At 46.4% G+C, this 21,560-nt stretch overlaps 2 protein-coding genes across 3 annotated transcripts in view; one reads left to right on the forward strand and one right to left on the reverse strand.

The window, feature by feature from the left end:
* Positions 1–21,560, forward strand: part of Asb18 (ankyrin repeat and SOCS box containing 18) — a 65,896-nt gene that overhangs the window by 19,672 nt on the left and 24,664 nt on the right. Inside the window, exons 2-3 of one of the 2 annotated variants that reach the window (XM_041650581.1) lie at positions 3,043–3,165; positions 6,184–6,451. In XM_041650581.1, coding sequence (XP_041506515.1) covers positions 3,043–3,165; positions 6,184–6,451 — 391 coding nt within the window. The remainder of the gene's footprint in view (positions 1–3,042; positions 3,166–6,183; positions 6,452–21,560) is intronic. The other variant, XM_041650583.1, reaches the window with a different exon arrangement.
* On the reverse strand, positions 16,157–16,558 carry LOC121446878 (40S ribosomal protein S12-like). The gene has a single exon (XM_041649781.1). The coding sequence runs from the start codon at positions 16,556–16,558 to the stop codon at positions 16,157–16,159; it is 402 nt and encodes a 133-aa protein (XP_041505715.1).

The following is a 21,560-nucleotide window of genomic DNA, read 5'->3' on the forward strand; positions in this document are numbered from 1 at the left end:
CCCGCTATATTTAATATACCTTGAGGCCCTCCTCTGTGGAGCAACTGAATTCAAGCGTCACGGGCAGCCTCCAGCCATTCGGTCAGCCAGTGCAAGTTCACCTGTGCCTGGGACGCAGGGCTGTAACAAGAACAAAGACAGGTATGCTGTCTTCCTTGTCGCTGTGGCCGAATGCTCATGAAAATCAATCCAGCGAAGGAACGGCTTCTCGGGGCTCAAAGCTTGAAGGCACAGCCTACATAGCAAGGGAGATATGAAGGTAAAAGAGACTCTGGCTGCGGCTGCAGAGGCATGGGGCAGGCGGCTGTTCATAGTGTCCACAACCAGGAAGCAGAGAGAGAGGATGGTTGCTGCTCAGCTCGCTTCCTCCTTTGCGCTCAGTCCAGGACTCCCGATGAGACGGTGCTGCCCGCACTCAAGGCAGGTCTTCCCACCTCAGTTAGACCTTTCAGGAAACGCCCTTGTAGGCACACGCAGAGGTTTGTATCCATGGTGATTTTAAATCTAGTCAAATTTACAATGAAAATCAATTCAACGCCCAAATATGTCATTTAAAGCATCATATTCCATCCCTGAGCCTAAAGCTCCATTTTCATTTCATGGCGCAAAGTGCATATAACTCATTTCCAAAAGTCTCCGCAGTCTCTAATGGTCCCAAAACTGTTCCAAAGTCCAGGACTGAGCAGCTGGCTCAGTGGATAAAACCCTTGCCACACAGGGTAAGGAGATGAATTCAGATTCCTAGATGCCCTTGGACCAGGCAAAAGCATGAGGGCTGCATGCACTTGCAGTACTGAGAAAGCAGAGACAGAGGGAATAGCCTGGGCAAGCTGGCTACCCCGGCCACCTAAATTAGTAAGCTCGGGATTCAGTTAGAGACACAGACTCAGTAAATAAAATGGAAGGCTACCATTAATTTCATGCAGTCTACAAGTATGCATGGCGGGGGAGGGAGATAGGGAGGGAAGGAGCTCAAATCTCTTACTTCTTGTTGCATTTGCGTGTCAGAAAGTGTGTGGAGGTCAGAGGATAGCTGTGTGGAGTTGGTTCTCTCCACCGACCTTTATGCGGGTTCCGGGAATCAGACATGGGTTGGCAGGCTTATGGAGCAGGTGCTTATATGCCTAGCCCTCTCACTGGCCCTAAAGACAAGCTCTTAACTATAAGCTTCTGTAAAGTACAAAAGCAAGTCGCACATTTTCACTATCCAATGGCACACAGTAAATATTATCAGTCCGAAAGGGAGAAGGCAAGAACGGAGGCAGAGCAATGGAAGACCAGGCTGAAGCAAGACCAAACACCAAGTCCTAGAAGATGGGACAGACACCAAATCCTGTAGCTCCATAGCCGCTATCTGAGTTCCAAACCCTCCCTCCAGCTCTGCAGCCTTCAGCATACCTTGATTCTCCTGGGCCAACTTCACCCTGTGCCTGAAATTCGCTTTGGTGGCCATCCAATGATTCTAGCATTGCCAATGTCCTGAAGTCTCCACTGAAACTCCGGCTTCACCATCACAGCTTTGGACAGTGGCTTCCCATGACCTTGCGATGAACCTGACTTGCCACACACTGCACAACCTTGGCTGCCTTCTCAAACCTTGGTACAAGTCTCCAGGATCCTCTCACTCTTGCTTCTTTCAGGACCACAAAAATCAGTGCCAGATGGATCTACACTAAAAGTGTTTGCTGTCAGCTTGAGGTGTAGCCTGGTTCCCTTGAAACACAGTCTTAGTGGCCTGTCATTCCTCAGAAGCCACCTACCTTTATTGGAGACATACCACTAATTAGACTAAGCTGGCTGGTTAAGGGGTTCCAGGGATCCTTCCATCTATGCTTCCCCAGCCCTGGGGATGCAAGCTTCCATCGCTACACTCGACTTCTTTCTAACATGGGTTCTGTGTATCGAACTCAAGTCCTCTGCTTGCAAAGCAAGCACTTAACTGATTGAGCTATCCCCCAAGCCCCTTGAAATTGTCAACCATTTCTTCATGTAGAAAGCACTGTTAGGACCTGAGCCGTACACACACTGGGAGCCAAGGGCTGGGATGGGCAGACAGCTTTCTGCTTCAGCTCCTTGAGTGACTCAAAGGAGCCATCACATCCTTCCTTCAGCACCAAACCGTGTTCCAGCCACAGGACACTTCCTGCAAAGCCGTTCCTCGCAGTTCAGCCTCAGCTCTGAGCAGAGCGCACTGTCAGTTAGATGTGGGATCTGGGCAGTGTGGCGTGCTGTACAGAGGACAGGATCTAGAACACAAATGTAATGGGCTCGGATCACAGCTTGGCCACATGGTTGAGCAGTCCTGGCCCTGCCTCGTTCTCTCCAAGCCTGTATCCCAAGTGGACATCCCAATCCTTAAGTAGCAGCAGGCATGCACCCCATGCCGCCTGTGTCTTCTCTCTGAACTTAAGACCTTGATTTATCATTTTTAAATATGGCAATATTTTTTAATGTGAGAGAATATTACCTGCTAAGCATTTTGGCCACTGAGGTCATCTTTACAAACTAGTCACTTAACCTGCACAAACAGGTATCGGCGATGTTGTGTAAGGCTGGGGTCACCTGACCAAACTGTGAATAAGAGAAATGCTGTGTCTGTCTGTCAGCATAAATGCGTGTGCCTGGTGTCTGTCTTTGACTAGACGTATGCTGAGCAGCGCTGAGACAGGCAGAAGCATCTTCCCCGCTTTGGGGTTAGCATCTATACAATCACAGGGGTGATTGAAGGTGGTGACATCTCGGTGGTCACATGACCATGGTCATATCAAGTAACCATTATCACATCGGAGCCCACAGGAGCTATAAATACACTGGCATGGAGCTCCAACTGGAGGACAATTGAGTAATGACAATAGAAATAGCCCACTCTCCATAAGGCCATCTTCCTCTGCTAAAGAACCTGTTCTGAAACCAGCGGCTCTGCAATGGAGAGACAACCAGAGCCAGCTGGAAGGAGACTGCAGATCTTTCAGAAGATGAGCAAAAAGCCTCAAGTTAGAGCCGGGACCCCCGAACTTGAGTTCCATGCTGCACTGGTCACAGGAGACCTGGACCATATTCGATCCCTCATGGACCAGTTCTTCCAGGATGCCAACGTAGTGTTTGAGATCAGTAATGGAGAGATGGAATGGCAGGTGACATCCTTGGCCACCTTTGGGCTCTCAGGTACCCTGCTTCCTCTAAAGCTCAGCTGTGCCTCTTTAAGCTTCAGCTAACACTCTGAGGATGTGTACATCCTGTGTAAATGTTGAGTACTCAGTACCGTGGAGACATCTGTGACCTAAGAAGGTCTGTAAACAAATCTGATCTGGTGGGTGACGGGCTATGGAAAGGAGAATGATGAGTGGGGAGCATCCACCTAGTGATGCTGGGTGTGTCTCTTGCCTTGAAAGCAAAGCCTTGGTTTAACGTTGATCTTGGCAGCTGACGGAGCTGCAGAAGACTAGACAGACCTTTGACACCAAGCCCTCTGTGAGGTCCTTCTATGAATCACTGAACAGCACTGTAACTTGGCAGGGCAAGTGGCGTCCTAAAACCCAAATGGTGTCAGCAGAGGGAAGAACATTAGGCTCCCAGCAGACCCTTTTAGAACCCAGAGAAGCCTGAACACAGGAAGAAAGGGGAAGTAAATCCATAGATCTGTGTGTTGTGTGTCAGGGCACACTCCTCCCTCTCAGATGAGACAGCTATGCGCTGAGCCATACAGATGTCCCCAGGGTGAGGGGCTGGCAGGCTGTACTGGACACCCATCTGCCAGGTGCTGCTGTGTTGAAATCCACCACCGCTCTGGCAGACTATGGGAATTTGAAGATCTGTAGCCGGCATCCCAAGTCCTAACCTGGGAGCTCTAAGCCGGCTGAGAATGTGGAAAGGGAGGTTCTTTACCAACATGTTTCTGTTTATACCTCTCTCCAGAGGGGGAAACTGAACCCCAAACACTGCTATGAAGTTTGTAACAAGCCTGAGACCTGCTGGCTGGCTGGGTGGTGGCAATCCTAGTCCGACTGCACCTCCTCCAAGTGGGATCTTTCTGGGCATCCCGTCACCTGTCTCAGACCAAGAATGTCAGCTGCTTCAATGCTAGCTAAGCCAGGATTGTTTTCCAAATCACATGCTACCCAATTCTGGACTCACATGCACTCAAAGGGCAAACTACCCTCCCCTGCCCCCCCAGGGGGGAGGAGGGAGGTGTTAGTTAGTTTAACCCGTTTTTTTGCATGTTGTCAAAAGTCTAAAATCTAGTTCCTTGTCTCCCCTGTTGTCTTTGGAGAACTATGTTCTACAAGTTTTCTAGAACACATCCGCAGGGCAGGACATCAGGACGTGGTGAAAGCAGGGAACCAGAGAAATGGCAGTCCAGTTAGTCAGCCCAGGCTCAGTGAGAACCAGGAAAGCAGGGGCTCGGGGCTACTTGGATTTCCTGTTCTTTTGCCCAGTCACCTGACTCCCCAGAGTAGAAACAGCCCCTGGGAACATTGATTCTTGAGACAGAGTCTCTCATCAGTCTGAGACTTGTCAACTAGGCTAGGCTGTGGGGTCAGCGGGCCCAAACGTCTTCCGGTCTCCATCTCCCTAGCGCTGGGTTTGCAAGCATGTTGATACTCTACCCCAGTTTTGTATGTAGGTTCTGGAGATCAAACCCAAACCCTTGTATTTCCATAGCAAGTGCTTTACCAACCAACCGAGCCATCTCCTGGGTTAAGTTTTCTTGTTCTCTTGAAGGAACCTTATCAGTACAACCCGGGACCCATGGAGTCTTGGCTCCTCAGGGTGGGCATACAGAAGTGTGAGGGTTAGGGGAGGCAGCAGAGTAGGCTGGGAACTTCAAAAGACAGAATTCATGGGAAATGCATCAAGGCAGGAGTCCAGGGTGTGGTGTTTGGGGAAGGCAAGGGGCCCGCTCTCCTCAAGGAAGACCCATCCCATCCCTGTAATCAGACTGTCTTTTCCGGAAAAGAGAGTCCAAACCCAGGCACCCTGCCCCCCCCACACACAGGTGCGTGTGCACATGCACACACGCACACATACTCATGCATGCACATGCACACACATGCACACAATCCGTGGTCCTCTGACTACTTACTGTCCCTCCACACCAGTGATGGCAGTTGTCCCCTCCCCCACTTCCCCACTGAGCAAACAGCAAGCCCAAGGCTGGGCCTTTGGGATGAGCAGCAGGCTGGGATTCTCTGCCACTAGCAGGTAGGTAATTAATGAGTGTGGGCTTTCAAAACAGCCCAGCATGTGTCCCAGGAAGGAGGTGGCCTCAAAAGGGGTCTCCCGTACAGCTCATTACAGCAACCTTATCGATTCTTCCATCATCCCAGAAAGCCTGCCATGTCAGAATCTGTCCCTTGATGGTATTCACTGGGGACACCTCCCCCTCCCAGGGGTGCTCCTGGCCACTAACAACCTTGCCCCAGCTATATGAAAGCAGAGAAGTGTTCAGAGAAGCCAAACACACAGCCTCTGTTCATTTGTCCCTCAAGAAGGAATAGCCCTACACACACGCACACACATACATGCACACACACACACACACACACACACACACACACACCAGAATTGTGTGGACTGTGGACAGTTGCATGAAAGCAACCTTCTATAGCAGCCACTTCCAAGAACATCCGACTTCTTCCCTGTCTTTTCTTCAGCAAACCTTGGTGATGGGGTTTTGTAGGCAGGCTTGTTTCCTTTTAAGAATGAAAGGGTAGGTGGAAGAAGGTTATAGTCTGTAAAGGTCCTCACCCCACTCCTCTCTAAAGTTACCCCCATTCCGAACCTAGAAGAGATCCCTTCTGTACTGAGATTACATACATAGATACATACGTACGTACATACATACATACATATATACATCCCATCCCAACCCATCCTTCCTCCAGGACCAGCCTTTAACTCTAAATCATTCCAGAATCCCAGTTGCCCCACACCTGGGAAATCCATTTTATCTAGCAATAATCTCAACTGTAACCTTCCGAGTCTCTTCTTTCTCGTCTTCCTCCGTGGATCCTGTCTTTCACTGCGTGTGCGCGTCTCTCTGCTCTAACTATGCTCTCAAGTGACTCTAGCTTACTTACTTCTAAGAAGTGGTATCACCCTCCAGCCTTAGCAAATCGTGCGCCCGCCCCCACCAGTCCTTCCATCTACCCCGGCCTTACATCATATCCCCTCCCCTTCCAGGCCTCTGGACCCTGGAGTACAAGAGGGAACTCACGACGCCGCTGTGCATCGCTGCGGCCCACGGCCACGTGCTCTGCGTGAGACACCTTCTCAGTCGCAGCGCTGATCCGGATGCCAGCCCCGGAGGTCGTGGTGCCCTACACGAGGCCTGTCTTGGGGGGCATACCGCCTGTGCCCAGCTGCTGTTGCAGCACGGGGCAGACCCAGATCTGCTCAACGCAGAGGGCCTGGCACCCCTGCACCTGTGCCGCACGCCAGCCTCTCTGGGGTAAGATGCGCCCACACTGCTAACTGGTCCTAGAACCCAGATTTGGGGGGGGGGGGGTCTCAGGCATAGACCCAAGTCTGGCCTTTGGCCACGTGCTTCCGGACTCGAGCCCATACTTGCTTCTTTCCCCGGCCCCTGACTAAATTAGGACCCTGACTCCACTTCCCAGACCTGGTACCTCCCCAAGCTGGAGATTTTCTGAATCTGATCCCCAGTCCGGGACCTATGTGCCCTAGTTCCCAAACCTGGGATTGTGATTCTAGTCCCCAGATCTGTCTGTAGTCTCCAGGCCTAGGACCCTACTCCCCACATCACAGAATCTGACCCTGGTCCCCAGGTTTAGGATTCTGACCCTAATCCCCAGGCCAGTGATCCTGACTCCCAGCTCCAGGCTAGGATCTGTAGGGCCCAGGCTAGGATAGTCCCCAGGCCATGAACCCCGCCCCATGGGCCGCTGGACCGTCCCCGACCCCGCCCCGCCGGCGCGGCCCCGGGCGGGTTAATTAGCGCTTGATTGCGAGCGCGCGGGGCGCCACGCCGCGGTAATGAGCCTCTGATCACGGCCTGCAAACGCGGCGCTGAAGAATGCTAAAAGGCCACTGGCGGGGTTGGAAGCTGAAAAATTAGGGTTTTTAATGATAATTTTATGCAGAATAATTGTCACAGTGTGACATAAATGGTTAGCTCCTAGGGTGGGGGCTTCCGAGGCCCGCAAGGACTCCACCCGCCCGGGTTGCGCTGCCTGGGGCCAGGAGCAAAGCCCGCCCCCATCCCCCACTCCAACCCCACCGCGACCTTGGTGCTGCTGTTAGGTTTTCCTGCCGGGCGTTGAGTCTCCCTACATTTCATTTCAAATGTTCTAGTACCTGCTCGTGCGTTATAATTGCTTGACTGCTTTCTGTTACAACGATAATATAAAATCGCTTCCTTTCGTACTTGGATCTTGCTGGGGTCCGCTGTTCCCCACCTGCCCAAAGTTAGGGTTCTTCTGCCCCTAGAGGCACGTGCAGGAAGCAGGCAGAGATGTTAGCCACGGATTCAGAGTGTGTGTGTGTGTGTGTGTGTGTGTGCAAGAGGCCCAAAGCAGCAATACCACCACCCTGTGAAGGACATCAGTAAGTTGCGCGTGTTTGAAAAGTCCAAAAGTTTCTAAAATTTCGTTCTAATAGAACGTCCTATCAAGCTTCTTGCCCTCAACATAATTCTTCAGAGATACATCAGTGTTGTCCTGGGTTCATTCCTTCCCTTTTCATGCTAAGTAGTATTCCACGGTGTAGACATACCACAGTGTGTTTAATTCCTTCCTAACTGAAAGATATTTGAACCCCTAAGGGAAGTAGTTCAGGTTCAGGCACTCACTGGACTTTGTGAGGCTCTGGGTTCAACCCCTAGTTACTGCAAAATGATGATGATGGTGGTGATGATGATGATGACGATGGTAATGATGATGATGGTGATGATGATTATGGTGATGATGAGATGGTGATGATGATGATGGTGATGATGATGGTGATGATGATGATGGTGATGATGATGGTGATGATGGTGGTGATGATGATGGTGGTGATGATGATGGTGGTGGTGATGGTGGTGATGATGATGGTGATGATGGTGGTGATGATGATGGTGGTGATGATGATGGTGATGATGATGGTGATTATGATGGTGATGATGATGATGGTGATGATGATGGTGATTATGGTGGTGATGATGATGGTGGTGATGATGGTGGTGATGATGATGGTGATGATGGTGGTGATGATGATGGTGATGATGGTGATGATGATGATGATGATGGTGATGATGATGATGATGGTGATGATGGTGGTGATGATGATGGTGGTGATGATGATGATGGTGGTGGTGATGATGATGGTGATGGTGGTGATAATAATAAAAGACATTGTTTACAGTCTGAGGCTGTTGCAAACAGCCTGAGTTTTGTGCCCTTTTATAAGCTTTTTAAAATTTTGGGTAAACCTAGGGTTATAGTAGCTAGCCCATCTGATGAGATTAAGAACTTAACTTTACCACGTTTGTTTGCAAAGTTATACATTACATTCCCCTCAGCAACATGGGCATTTGAACTGCAGACACGCGGGCAGACACAGAGAAATAAAAGCACCAAGGCTTCCGTTTGCATTTCCCCAATTACGTTACTTCCCAATTATATTCTTATTCACAGATACTTATACCATACTTATCTGTCATCCGTATTTCTTCTTGGGTGAGCTCTGTGTTCAGATCCTTTGCCCAGATGTTCAATTCAGTTGTTTTCAGGTTAAAACTTCCAGATCTCTTTATACATTGAGGGTGTGAGGCTCTCTTCACACCTGTGATTGGCAGGCACCATCTCCCAGCCTCTGCCTTCTGCTTTCTTCTCTTAATGTCTGTAAAGACTAGAAGCTCTTTATTTCAATAAAATTTGTCAATTTCACTCTTTTAGGCTATTTGACCTAAAACTTCTTTGCCTGACCCAAGCCCACAAAGGTTTTCTACGTTCTCATCCACAAACTTAAACCTTACAGTCCTACCTTTAAATCTGGATTCATTTTGCCCAGACTGCAACCACCTCGAGTTTTGAGGCCAGACCAACCCCAGATACTTTGTCCTGCAGTTTCTCAGGAACGGGAATAGACAAGAGCACTCTAACCGTGTGAGAGGTTCCGCACTCAGAACATGGCTGCAGGAGTGTCTGGCTCTTTGCTGACAGCCTAACATAAATTAGATCCATTCCCACAGCCGTGAACTCACAGCAGTCCTGTTTCTGATTAAATCAAACTTGCCAAACTTGCTACCTCTGAGGTCACAGTTCACTTCCTAGGTCCCCAACAACTGTATACAGATGCAAAGCTTCTGTTCCCCTGACTCCTTTCTTCTGTCTCACAGCACCGTGGGACCTGCTGTCATACACCAAGACAGAGCTGATCCAGAAAAATCTGTGACCCATTTTGAGTTATTTCTGAATATGGTATGAGGGGTGACCAAAGTGACTGGTGTGTGAGTGTGTGTGTGTGTGTGTGTGTGTGTGTGTGTGTGTGTTGTGAGAGTGTGTGTGAATGTGTGTGAAACTGTGAGTGTGTGCGTGCATGCATGCATGAGTGTGTGCATGCGTGCATGCGTATGTGTGTGTGTGTCTTTGCTTTCCATATGGATATCAAAGTGTTCCAGCAGCAGTTCCTCTGGCTTCTTTCCCTTGGCATATTTCCTTGAGGCACACCCATGCTGTTGTGTATAGCCCATGCTGGGTAAAATTTCAGACCATAAAATGCTAGTTGGAAGGGTCCTCCATGAGGATAGCAAGGTGATCTACCAAAACTTAGCTTCAGAAGTGCATCACCCCTTCTGGGGTCGAAGCCCCTTCCTTACTCTACTCTAACATTGCTTTGCATGTTGCTCAAAAATCAATTAATCAGGACTGAGTAGATGCCCCATCCATAAAGTGCTTGCCTTGCAAGCATGAGGATTGGAGTTTGATCATCAGTAGCCATATTTAAATTTAAAATAAAAATCATATTTATTTTTCTTTAATTATTTCTTTAATATTTTGTAATTATAACATAATCATGCAATTTTTCTCCTCCCCTTTCCTCCCTCCAAATGCTCTGGCTTGCACTTATAATCCTGATACTGGGGAGGCAAAGGCATAGGCATGTCTGGTGCTCACTGGCTGACCCACCTAGCTTACTCAGTGAATCCCAGGCCAATGCAAGACTCTATCCAGAAAAAAAAAGGGGGGTTTTATACTAGAGAATAACACCCGAGGCTGACCTCTGACCTCCACAGACGACCACACACACATACACAAATCAACTAGCTGTTCATATCTGAGGTCATTTATAGACTCTCATGCCGAGTACACACAAGATAAGACGCCGCCTTGCTGGTTTAAACTGTAACAGCACCACAAGCCATTTGGCTGCAGAAGCACTGGGAGGAAGAGCTGCCCTGGGTGGGCACAGTCCTCTTCTCAGATCAAAGAGATGAGTGCTGGCCCTGCGAGAAGGGTAACCCGCTGCGAGCAGCCAGATCTGACTCGGCTGAGCAGCTTCCGTCTGTAGCTCTAATCTAAAGGGAGCAAGAAAAGAAGCCCCATAGCTCCTCAGAACCCAGGAAGAGCAGGAACTTGCCCCATGATCGCCATTAGGGAGACAAGTAGCCTTGTGGTGGCTCCTCATGAGATTCAAGAAGATAGTCACTAAGACTATCTCAGCAATCAGCCAATATGGCCACACACAAAGTAGTCAGGATGGAAGAGCCATCATCCCCCTTGTCTCTATTCTAGCTTATGGATCTATTCATCTACTTTTAGACCCATACCACACTGCCTTGACTATTACAACTGTGTAGTAGACCTTAAGATAAGAGTAAGCCCTCAAACGTATTTCCAGAGTTGCTTTTGGCTCTTACAGCTCATATGCATGTCATTTGAATTTTAGGTTCAGCTGGGCACCTCCTACATGCTGCCTGCTGGGTTTGACTGGGGCTGCCCTGAGTATATGCATCAGTTTGGAGAGAGTAAACACCATAAACAAATGTTTAGGTTTCCAACATATGGATATAATTCACCCTCCCGTTTATTTAGATCATGTTTTATTTCTCCCAACTGTGATTTGTAGTTTTCAGTGCATGGGGCTTGCAAATATTGTGTAAGATTTATTCCTGATTCATATGTATACACACACACATATGTATTATATATATATTTACATATTAATATATATATTCTTTCTGGTTGACTTGAGAGGATGCTGCCATATAGCTTGAGATGGCATGAAATTCATGATCTTCCAGCCTCTGCTATTTGAAAGCTGATCCCAAATGCCCACCAGGTCCACTGCCCTAGTTGACTTTGTCACCTTGACATGGCCTAGAGTCACCTGAGAAGAAACTCTCAATTGAGGGACTGCACAGAGCACACTGGCTAGCAGGCATGTCCATGGATGACTGTCTTGACTGTGAACTGATGCAGGAGGGTCAAGTCCACTGTGGGCAGCATCCTCCCTAGGCAGGTGACCCTGGTCTGCATGAGAAAGCCAGCCAAGCATGACCCTGCGGGGGCGGCAGCACAGAGCAACCCTCCAGAGTTTCTGCTTCAAGTTCTTACTTGAGTTCCTCCCCTGGCTTTCCTCCATGATGAACTATGACCTGGAAGAAACCTCACCCCACTCTATGCTGCTTTTGGTCAGTGTGTTTTATCACAGTTGCAGACAGGAAACTAGAACCCCACTGTGACCAGCTATTAGCATTTCGTGGTTTTGGTGTCAATGTGGGAGGTATTTTGATTTTGATGTCTGATCTTGTGCAGCTACCAGATGAAACTGTTTTGTGTGGCAACCTTGTAGCCTTTTGCCTCATTGGGCTTCCTGGTTTTGTAAAGGCTCTCATAAGTTCATGGGATCTCTATGCAGGCGGTTATATCATCCGCCAGCAAGCTCGGTTCTACTTCCTTTGCCGTCTGAATCCTCATTCTCTCACTTATTTTGCTGACTGGAATCCCCAATGCAGTTCTGGAGAGAAGTGATGAGGAGTCTCTTCTCCTTGTCCCTTGCCTTAGTGTGTGGTATTTAATGTCTTCCACCATTCAGAAGTTCTTCTAGATTGCCTTTTTAGAAGGCAAAGCACTCTTTTCTGGTCTTAGGTTGTTGAGCGTTTGTATTATATATATATAAGGACACTGAGTTTTCTTAAATTTCTTTTTATGTATGAAAATGATCATATGACCTTGCTTTTGTCTCTTAACAATGATTTTCAGATGATACCCCAACCTTGCTTTCCTAGGATTATTAACTACACTCATGGATTATTATATGCAGATAGATAGATAGATAGATAGATAGATAGATAGATAGAAGATATGATGGATAGACAATAGGTAGATAGATAATAACAGGTTTTTATTTGCTGTGATATTTTAAATGCCTACTCTTATTTTCACGAGAGATACTAGTTTATGGTTGTCTTACACCATCTTTGACTGATTTAAGCATCACTGATATAATCACTGATATAGCATAAAACTGAAAAGCAGTCCCTTCTCCATCTTCTATTTTCTCGATTTTAAATTGTCTCAGGTGTTTGGTGCAGTTCCCCACCAAAGCTATCTGGATGTGGCGTTTTCTTGGCAAGAGGTTACTAGCTATGAATTCACGTTCTTTCCTAAACAGAGGTCGATTGTTTCTCTCTCTAAGCAAGCTTTCACAGAGGTGTCTCACTTTTAGCCAAGTTGTCTAATCTGTTGGCATGAGGTTGACCCTTATTTTTCTTTTACTGACTGTGGATTCGGTTATATTTCCTCTGTCACACATGATATTGGGGTGTGTCCCACCCCCATCAGTTTCGCTTCTGATCTCATTGACCCTCTCTCATTCATGATATTAGAATTTGCCTGGCCCCATAAGTTGTTTGTGATTTCATTGACCTCTATTTTTTTGTTTTTTGGGCTTTTTTTTTTTTGGTCTTCTCTCTATTATTTTTTGCTTTCCTTTCTTTCTTGCATTGAATTTTATTTGCTTATCTTTTTTAATTTCCTTAAATTTTAATTATTTAATACATTGAATTAAATGTATGCTATTGGTTTGAATGTTATTTTCAAAAGTAGGCTTTCAAATGTCCTCCTATATACTATCTTTACTATTATTTCACTAAGCCCCGATCTCACTGGGTAGCCCTGGCTGGCCAGAATCTCTCCAGACCTTAAACTCACAAGATCCATGTGCCTCTGCCTCCCAGCTTAATCAAAGGTGTTTGGAAAATTTACTTTGCACAACTCTAGGAAAGTCAATAGAAGCATCAGGTTCCCCAGGCCTGTTACTGTGTATCTGATTCACCTTGCTCTCCCTGGTTCAGATTACTGAAGAGGGAGTTAAACTCTCTACATGGGATGACTCTTTGCCTGAATGTATGCTTTGTGTGCTGTGTGTGTGCCACGCCCACAGAGGCTAGAAAGGGGCATTGGATCTCCTGAGACTGGAGTTTCAGATGGATGTGAGCCACCACGCATGTGCTGGAAATTTACCCTGGGTCCTCTGCAAGAGGAGCCAGTGCTCTTAAGCACTGAGCCATCTCTCTAGACCCAATGAAATGCCATTCTTAAACTTCAGTGATCTTTTTTGGTTTGTAGTCTACCTTTTCTGCTATTAAAAATAGCTACTTTAAAATGCTGAGAACAGGAAGAATAGCCCTCCCTAGGGAAGATTCCCCAAGTGCTTATTCAATACCAAGTGGCTGGCCCTGAAGTCATATATATACAGTAATTTTATATAGACTGAGCAGGTTATATTTACATATTTAGAACTCTCCCCCATGTATATGAGCATGAGCATGAGTGTGTGTGTGTAAAACAAGAATTAAAGAAAAAGAGATCATGAATTTACATTTGAGAGAGAGCGTGGAAGTGGATACATGAGATTGGAGTAAGAAAGAGAAGAAAAAATTATATAAGTACATTTTAACTTCAAAAATTAAAAAAATAAAAGGAGGGGCTGGAGAGATGGCTCAGAGGTTAAGAGCATTGCCTACTCTTCCAAAGGACCTGAGTTCAATTCCCAGCAACCACATGGTGGCTCACAACCATCTGTAATGGTGTCTGGTGCCCTCTTCTGGCCTGCAGGCATACAGACAGAACATTGTATACTAAATAAATAAATAAATAAATAAATAAATAAATAAATATAAAAGGAAATCATTTAAAATAGCTCCTTTGGCATCAGCACGGTTCTCTTTGGACTAGTGTTAGCATTTCACATCTCCTGAGCTCTGTTGCTGCTATGGAACAGCACAAACAGACGACACATTTAAAGACTGGAGAGATGGCTCAGCAGTGAAGAGTGCTGACTGCTCTTGCAGAGAAATCTCACTCGGTCCCCAGAACCCACACGGTGGCTCATAATTGTCTTTAATTTCAGCCCCAGAGGACCCAATGTCCTCTTCTCACTTTCAAGGGCACCTGGCATAAATGTAATACACAGACAAGCATGCAGATACTCACACGTACACATGAAATTTAAATTAACTCTTTGAAAATGCATGTATTACTCACAGTTTCTGGAGGTCAGGAGTCTGGCCATTATTTTGTCAGTTTTTCTTTTCCCAGACCTCTCAAAAGCCTGCACTGTAGAGAACATGAAGGTCTATGGTCTCATCTGAATGGCCAACTAGAGAAAACCTATGGACAACCCATGCAGTGGTTACTAGCAGAATCCAATGTCTTAAGAACTGTTGAGTTGGGAGGTCTCCATCACTCACTGGCTGTTGATGAATTTAGTTCCTTGACGCCTCAGTCCATTCCAGCTGCTATAACAAAATCTCTTAGGTCAGGTAGTTGACAAATCACTCCTATTTATTTCCCCCATTTCTGAGGTCGAGAGGTCCAAGATCCAGCTCCAATGAGGGCTCCATCTACTTCCAGCACTGAACTTTCCTGTTGTATAGTCATGTGGCATACGAGGGAGAAGAAATGGAAGCAATGAACTCACTTCCCTCGAGGCCTTTTCTAAGCGCCACTTCTACCTGTGAAGTCAGAGACCTTAAGACCTAATCGCTTCCTACCGTCCATCCATTTCTCTTCGTACTTTTCCACTGAGCATTGAATTTCAAGGTGAATCTTGGAGACACACAAAGACCTTTGCTACGTAGACCTTTCTAGAGTGGCAGCTTGCTTCATCCAAGTATGCAAGTTGAGAAGACAAGAGTTTTCTAGCAAGGGAAAAGTCACAATTTACTTAACCTGCTGTAGAAAAAAAAATTCTTGTATCTTTTTCCATGAAGTATCTGTTAGAAGCAAGTCAAAAGTCTCATCCATGGTCAGGAGATAGAATAAAGGAAATATTGAAATAGGTGTTGACTATCTGTTGAACCAGCCTTTCAAACTTTAACTGTTTGTTGATTTCTTTGTTGTTTGTTTGTTTGTAGACAGTCTCACATATCCCGGCTAGCCTCAGATTCCTTATGTAGCCAAGAATAACTCTGAGCTTCTGATTCTTTTGCCACCACCTCCCAACTGCAGAGATAATATGCCTATGCCACCATGCCCAGCTTATGAGATAATATACATATGCCAGCATGCCCAGTATAGGACGTTTTTTGTTTTTGAGACAGGGTCTCTCTACATTGTCCTCGCAGTCCTGGAACTCACTATATAGACCAGGCTACCCTTAAACTCAGAGATCCGCCTGCCTCTGCCTCCTGAATGCTGGGATTAAAGGCTCATGACCATTTATCCCTTCTTGTTCTCTGTGCTATTGGAATCCTACACTTTACTTACATATTTAAGTCCCACAATGCATTGCTGTTGCTTTTTAACAGTTAATTATCTAATTAAATATGTTGAAATAATGCAACGCAAGATTTTGCTTTTATTTATGTAGGTACTCTGTCTTTTTCATTGCTCTGTGGATATCCAGGATTTCCTAAGTTCTCATTTTGCTTCTCCTCCAAGGACTTCCTTCAGCGGTTCTTGCGCTGAGACTTGGCAGCTGGTGAGCGCTCTCAGTGTTTGCTGTTTGAACATAGTTATTTGAGTGTTTGAAAGGCATCTATGCCGGTAAGGAATTCTGGGCCAACAACTTGGACTTTCTTCTTTCACATTTTTTCCCATCTTCTGTCTTCTTCCTTATCTTCCTCTTCTGCTTCTCCCCCTCCTTCTACCTGCACATTAGACACAGACCCACTGTCCTTTTTTTTTAAATGAGCCAAATTTTGTATTTATTCATTTCTTGCGTTGAAGTAGTCTTTGCTGACAACCTTGACCTGAGATTCTTTGCCATAATCCTTAACCACTACACAACTGCAACCAACCACTATCCATGGCTTCCCGTCTTGATCAGTTCCACAGAGGCCTGTCCATCCCCCTAGTCTCCTGTTGTCACCAACCTGAATTACGTGGATTTGGTGCTCAGCACAATGTGCCTTCAGAAACTCAACATACATAGGCTCATCACAGCTGGGTGCAAGCACACAAAGATGGTCGTGGCACTCATCTAAGGTTTTGGCAGCTTTGGGTAGGCCACGTGCTAAACCATCGTGGGTTAGGGCAGTCTTCAGCACCTCTTGTAGAGCAGTACTAACATCCATTACACCTCCAGCAGCAATGGCTTCCTCGGCCATGGCGGTGGATTACAGGTGAGGCCGCAACTTGAACGCCCCAGAGCCTCCGCCTTTGCGTGACTGGGAGGTGGCCGAGGAGAAAGCGATCCTCTGTCTCATAACCTGCATTCCTTCGGTAAGAAATCTGCCATCCTCCCTGTCCAGATTCAGGAATTTCTATCTATTTCTCAATTTAAGCAATTGCTAATACGTACTTACCAAGTTTATAAATGTGTTGACAACCGTGACTTTGTATGTTTCAGTAGACCTTCCATGGTAATGACAGACATCTTACGTAAACAACTTAGGGGATTCATTTGGGCTTCTGGTGTCAAAAGCTTCTGGTCCACAGTGACCTGACTCCACTGCTTTGGGTCTGGGGTGAGACAAAACCCCATGGCCACAGGAGCATGGTGGAGAAAGCCATTCACTTCACTGGTCGCAGGGTTGCTTCCTCTGTGTTCCTCTCTTGGATCCATTCACCCACTCTCCCGTTTTAAGTCCACGCTTACTAAGTGGTTCCACCCACGTGCACAGCAGGTGTTCCCATCAGTTGTAAAATTGCTGTATTTATTTTCTAGAGATTGAAACACTATTTCCATTTCACCTGGGGTTTTATCGTTTCTCCCCTTCCTCTATACATTTGTAGGTCATCTACGACTTTTCATTTGCTGAACTGTCCTTCAACAAGAACAAAATTCCAAAGTATAGCATGTTCCAGTAGAAAATATAATCTGTCTGATGATATTCCATGTGTAGTATTTACCCTACCCCTTACCTTTAAGGACACACACGTATTATTTACTTGTGTCTTATTCAGAATTAAAGTTAGAGAACTCAAATGCAGCAGAGTACCCTAACACAGAACACGGATATGAAGTGGGAGAGCCAAATTCAATCACCACTTTTACTACTGTTAGTTCATCAAATCATACCAATATTAGTTCCCTAATGTGACATACGCCCCATGATAACCCAAGATCTTAACTTGAGGGAGAGCTAGCTAAAGGGGATTTGTAAGCTCTCTGCCCTGCCTTGACAACACTCCTGTGAATCTGAAATGAGGGTTAAATTAAAAGGTGGTTTCTTTTATAATGTTTTACTAAGAATTGAGAATGCAGGACCTACTCAGAGCAGAAAATACTGCGATCCCTGAGAGCAGTCCTTATGATAAGCCAAAAGTTAGCATTTAGATCAAGGCCCTGAGATCTGGTACCAGCCAGTAGCGTTTGCATCAGACAGAGACCAGCTTCCTGCTTCCCGCTAGCTTTTAAGCACCACACAGTTCAAGGGCATGGTTTCATTTGTGCTCTGACTACATCTCAGTACAGAATGATGTTAGTTCAAATCTCCTTTCCTCTGCCTTCCTCTTGCTTCGTTTGAGTCATTTTCTCTTCTGTCTCTCTCTGTGGGAACTTTCCCTTTGACCACATACTTTGGGAGTCTTGTATCATGTACATCATTGGCCTGGGATGTGGGGGAGGCAGTTTAAGTTAAATGATGACTGAACCAGAATTCCAGGCAGAACGATTAGAACCCTTCCCCCCCCCCCTCCGGTGTCAATGATCGAGCTGAAAACACCGGCGGACTCCATTGCGATCTCTACAATAACGTAGGCCGCTACCTTGGAGGATAAAAAGTCAATAGATGTCAGAAAGGACTTGAGAGTGCGGCCAGACTTTTCTGCTCCAAAAAGTCCTCTTCAAGACGAGACTCTAAGGAGGTCTGGCTTCAGGGACTATAAACATTATCACTTTGACAACAAAGAGCTACTTTCTCCAGGATCTTTTATACATAGTCAATTTTAGGTCATCCTTAATTTTTTTTTTTTTTACCTCACAGTAGCGAGAAGGTCGCTGACCCACATACAGAGCCATTTCATCCCCTTGCTCTTCTAACAATGGTCTCCATACCAAGGGACCCAGCTCTGCCCCCATCCCCTTTCAGGCAGCAATTCTCCATGGGCACAGGACTTGAAAACCTTTGAGTCTCTGAGTTCTTGGGATTTAAAAAAAAAAAAAAACTTATCTGTGCTTCTTTCCAACCAGCAAGCTTCAGAATTCGGAATTTCAGCACACGAAAAGGGATATGAGACCTTTAATCTAGAGGTCGTTTGAAGAGACTTTTTTTTTTCCAAAAAAGAAAAATCCCAGGAAAGTTCCTCTGTTCCCCGCCTTGCAGGCTGCATGCCAGCCTCGCCCTGTTTGTTACCGAGTCCCCCTTGACCCTAGCCACTCTTTTCTTTTTACCCTTAGCGATTAAAACCACAGCCGACTTCGACAGTCCTGATTCTTGCTCTTGGCTCTACCTGTCTTTATCCCCGCAAAGTCACTTTCTCCGCGACATATATTAATAAGAAGCACGCTGGCTCACTTTTCTGTTCCCAGGTGTGTCAGTTCAGCTAAGCGAAAGATAATTCATAAGTCAGATTCGGACCCGTGAATGCAGCTGATTGGGAGGGGCAGCCATCACTGAAGGGAATCATTAAGCAATTCTACTCCAGTTCAAGCCTGGCAGGTGGGACTATCTAAGCGGAGGGAAACTGCAGGCGGCCTTCTTCGGTATCCACGCAGGGTTGGTGCCAGGATATCCATGGGTACCCAGAATGCGAGGATATAGGAAACAGTCTCAAATTTTAACAGAAGTCACACACAACCTCCAGCGTATTTTAAAGCACCCCCAGATCCTCAGAATGCCAAACACAAAGTAAGTGCTGTGTAAACCCTCAGCATGCTGCATTGTTTAGTGATGATGGGGGGGGGGGGTCTGCGCATGCTCAGAACAGATGTAATTTTTGTTCAAATATTTGCAATCCACAATTGCTTCAATCTGTGGCTGTGGGACCTACACGTAGGGAAAAGCCTCTGCACTCTTTCTCTGAAGTAAAATAACAAAGAAGCAAAGCTGCTCTGTCCAGGATTTCAGCAGGACGATGGTTCAGACTCCCAACTCCAACACCAACAGCTCCCCTCCAGCCGCAGAAGCCTGGTCCACAGATTGTGAGCCCGATATACAATCCAGTCAGCAGCCCGCTCCAGCGCCCAGTAAGTAAACAGTAAGAAAGTCTCAGTTAACATAAATTTAAGGCGTCTTGGGGAATATTCAAAAAAGCAGGCTTAGGTTGCCCCACTTGGCTTGCTGTTCAGAGAACTCTGTCCTTCCCCAGTACTCTCAAGCGTTTTATTTCCTAGATGCTTCTTGACCCTGAAAGACATGACCACGCCTCATCTGAAGATTAGGAAACTGAAGCGCAGGGTGGGCTGATGCTGTGCCAAGGTGGTGACAAATCCTCTCCAGTCCTGCCTGTGTCTCCACGGTTACAATACAATCATGTTCCACCACAGGCTCTGCCCCCTTGAGGGCATCACTGGCTGATGTCCTCAGCTTTCTGCTTCTCCCTGTATTCCTTTGTTTTCTGTGGCTGTGATAAAATGCTGACCAAAATCAACTTGAAAAGGAGTGGGTTTCCTTGGCTTAAAGGTCACAGTCTGTCGTTGAAGGAAGTCAGGGTGGGAACTGAGGCAGAGACCACGGAGAAACCCTGCTTACTGGCTTTCTCTCAGAGCTTGGTTACCCTTCTTTCTTATACTACCCAGGACCCAGGTAGTCTGGGCCCTCCCACATCAATCATTAAATAAGAAAATGTCCCCATATATTGTGTGATGTTTTATCCTTTGGACTCTTTTGGGGTCCCAAATAAATCACACACAGAGGCTTACTCTTAATTATAAATGCCCGACCTTAGATGGGCATGTTTCTTGCCAGCTTTTCTTGTCTTAAATTATCTTGACTACTTTTTGCCTCTGGGCTTTTAACTTTCTTAATTCTGTATGTCTTACTTTCCTTCTTACTCCGTGGCTGGCTGTGTGACCGGGTGGCTGACCCCTGATGTCCTCCTCTCCTTGTTTTCTTGTGCCTCATTCTCCTTCTATTTATCCTCTCTGCCTGCTAGACCTTCCTGTTCTTGCTTCTGCCTCACTATTGGCCGTTCAGCTCTTTATTAGACCATCAGGTGTTTTAGTCAGGCCAAGAATCACAGCTTCACAGAGTCAAACAAATGCAGCATAAACAAGTCACACACCTGAAAATAATGTTCCCCAGCACCCACGGACTTGCCCACAGTCTGATGGCAGATTTTCTCAGTTGAGGTCTCCCTTCCCAGGTGCTTTCACTCTATTTTGTATCAAGTGGGCCAAACTAAACAGTACACTCCCAGGTAGCATCTTCTCACCTAGAAACCAGGCCAAATCCAAGCTCTTACTTCTGGACCACAGCCTTGGGAGACACTTCATAAAAGACACCGAATAGCACTGGCTGTCAAGGCCATGTAAATGAAAACCGCAATAAAATAGTCTCCATTTCGTGCTGATTACAATTCAAAACAAACCAACACCTGGCAATGGCAAATGTCCGTAAGAAAGTGGAGCAACTAGAACTTGCCTACACTGCTTTTGGGGTGTGTGGAAATGATCCAGTCTCTTTGGGAAACTGCCATTGTCTTATAAAATTAAGTATGGACCCACCTGTTACCCGTCTCTCAGGAAAATGAGGACCCATGTCCGCAGGGAGATGAAAAGATAATTGTGGCATTCTGAATACAGAATGATGAGAAAATCAAGGCACCCAAACATCTGCGAACACTAACAAGACTGAACCTGAATACAACTCCATAGGAAAAACCAGAATGGTTTGCTTTGTGAGCAAAATGGTGTGGGGGCAAAGACGGGCGCAAAACCATAACAGACACTCAGACAAAATTAGACAATGTGAAAGAAACCGGAATGGCAGCTGCCTATGGCGGCAATGGCTGAGCGACAAGCAGAGGCTGTCCTTGGGAACTGCGGATGACGTGCAGAGCTTTGAGGCAGTGGTTAGTCAAGTGGATTCTTTACTCAACATCCACTCGGGTGCACTCGCAGGATCTATGTGTTCCCCGGCCTGTGGCTTTCACTTCAGAACTCTTCCACCCCATCCTCAGTTTCTCCCCACCCCTGCCTTTTTTTCTCACCTCTCACTCTGACGC

This window comes from Microtus oregoni, unplaced genomic scaffold (assembly GCF_018167655.1).
Source record: "Microtus oregoni isolate MIOR12 unplaced genomic scaffold, Mior012 000004F_ref0000308, whole genome shotgun sequence".
Taxonomy (NCBI): domain Eukaryota; kingdom Metazoa; phylum Chordata; class Mammalia; order Rodentia; family Cricetidae; genus Microtus; species Microtus oregoni.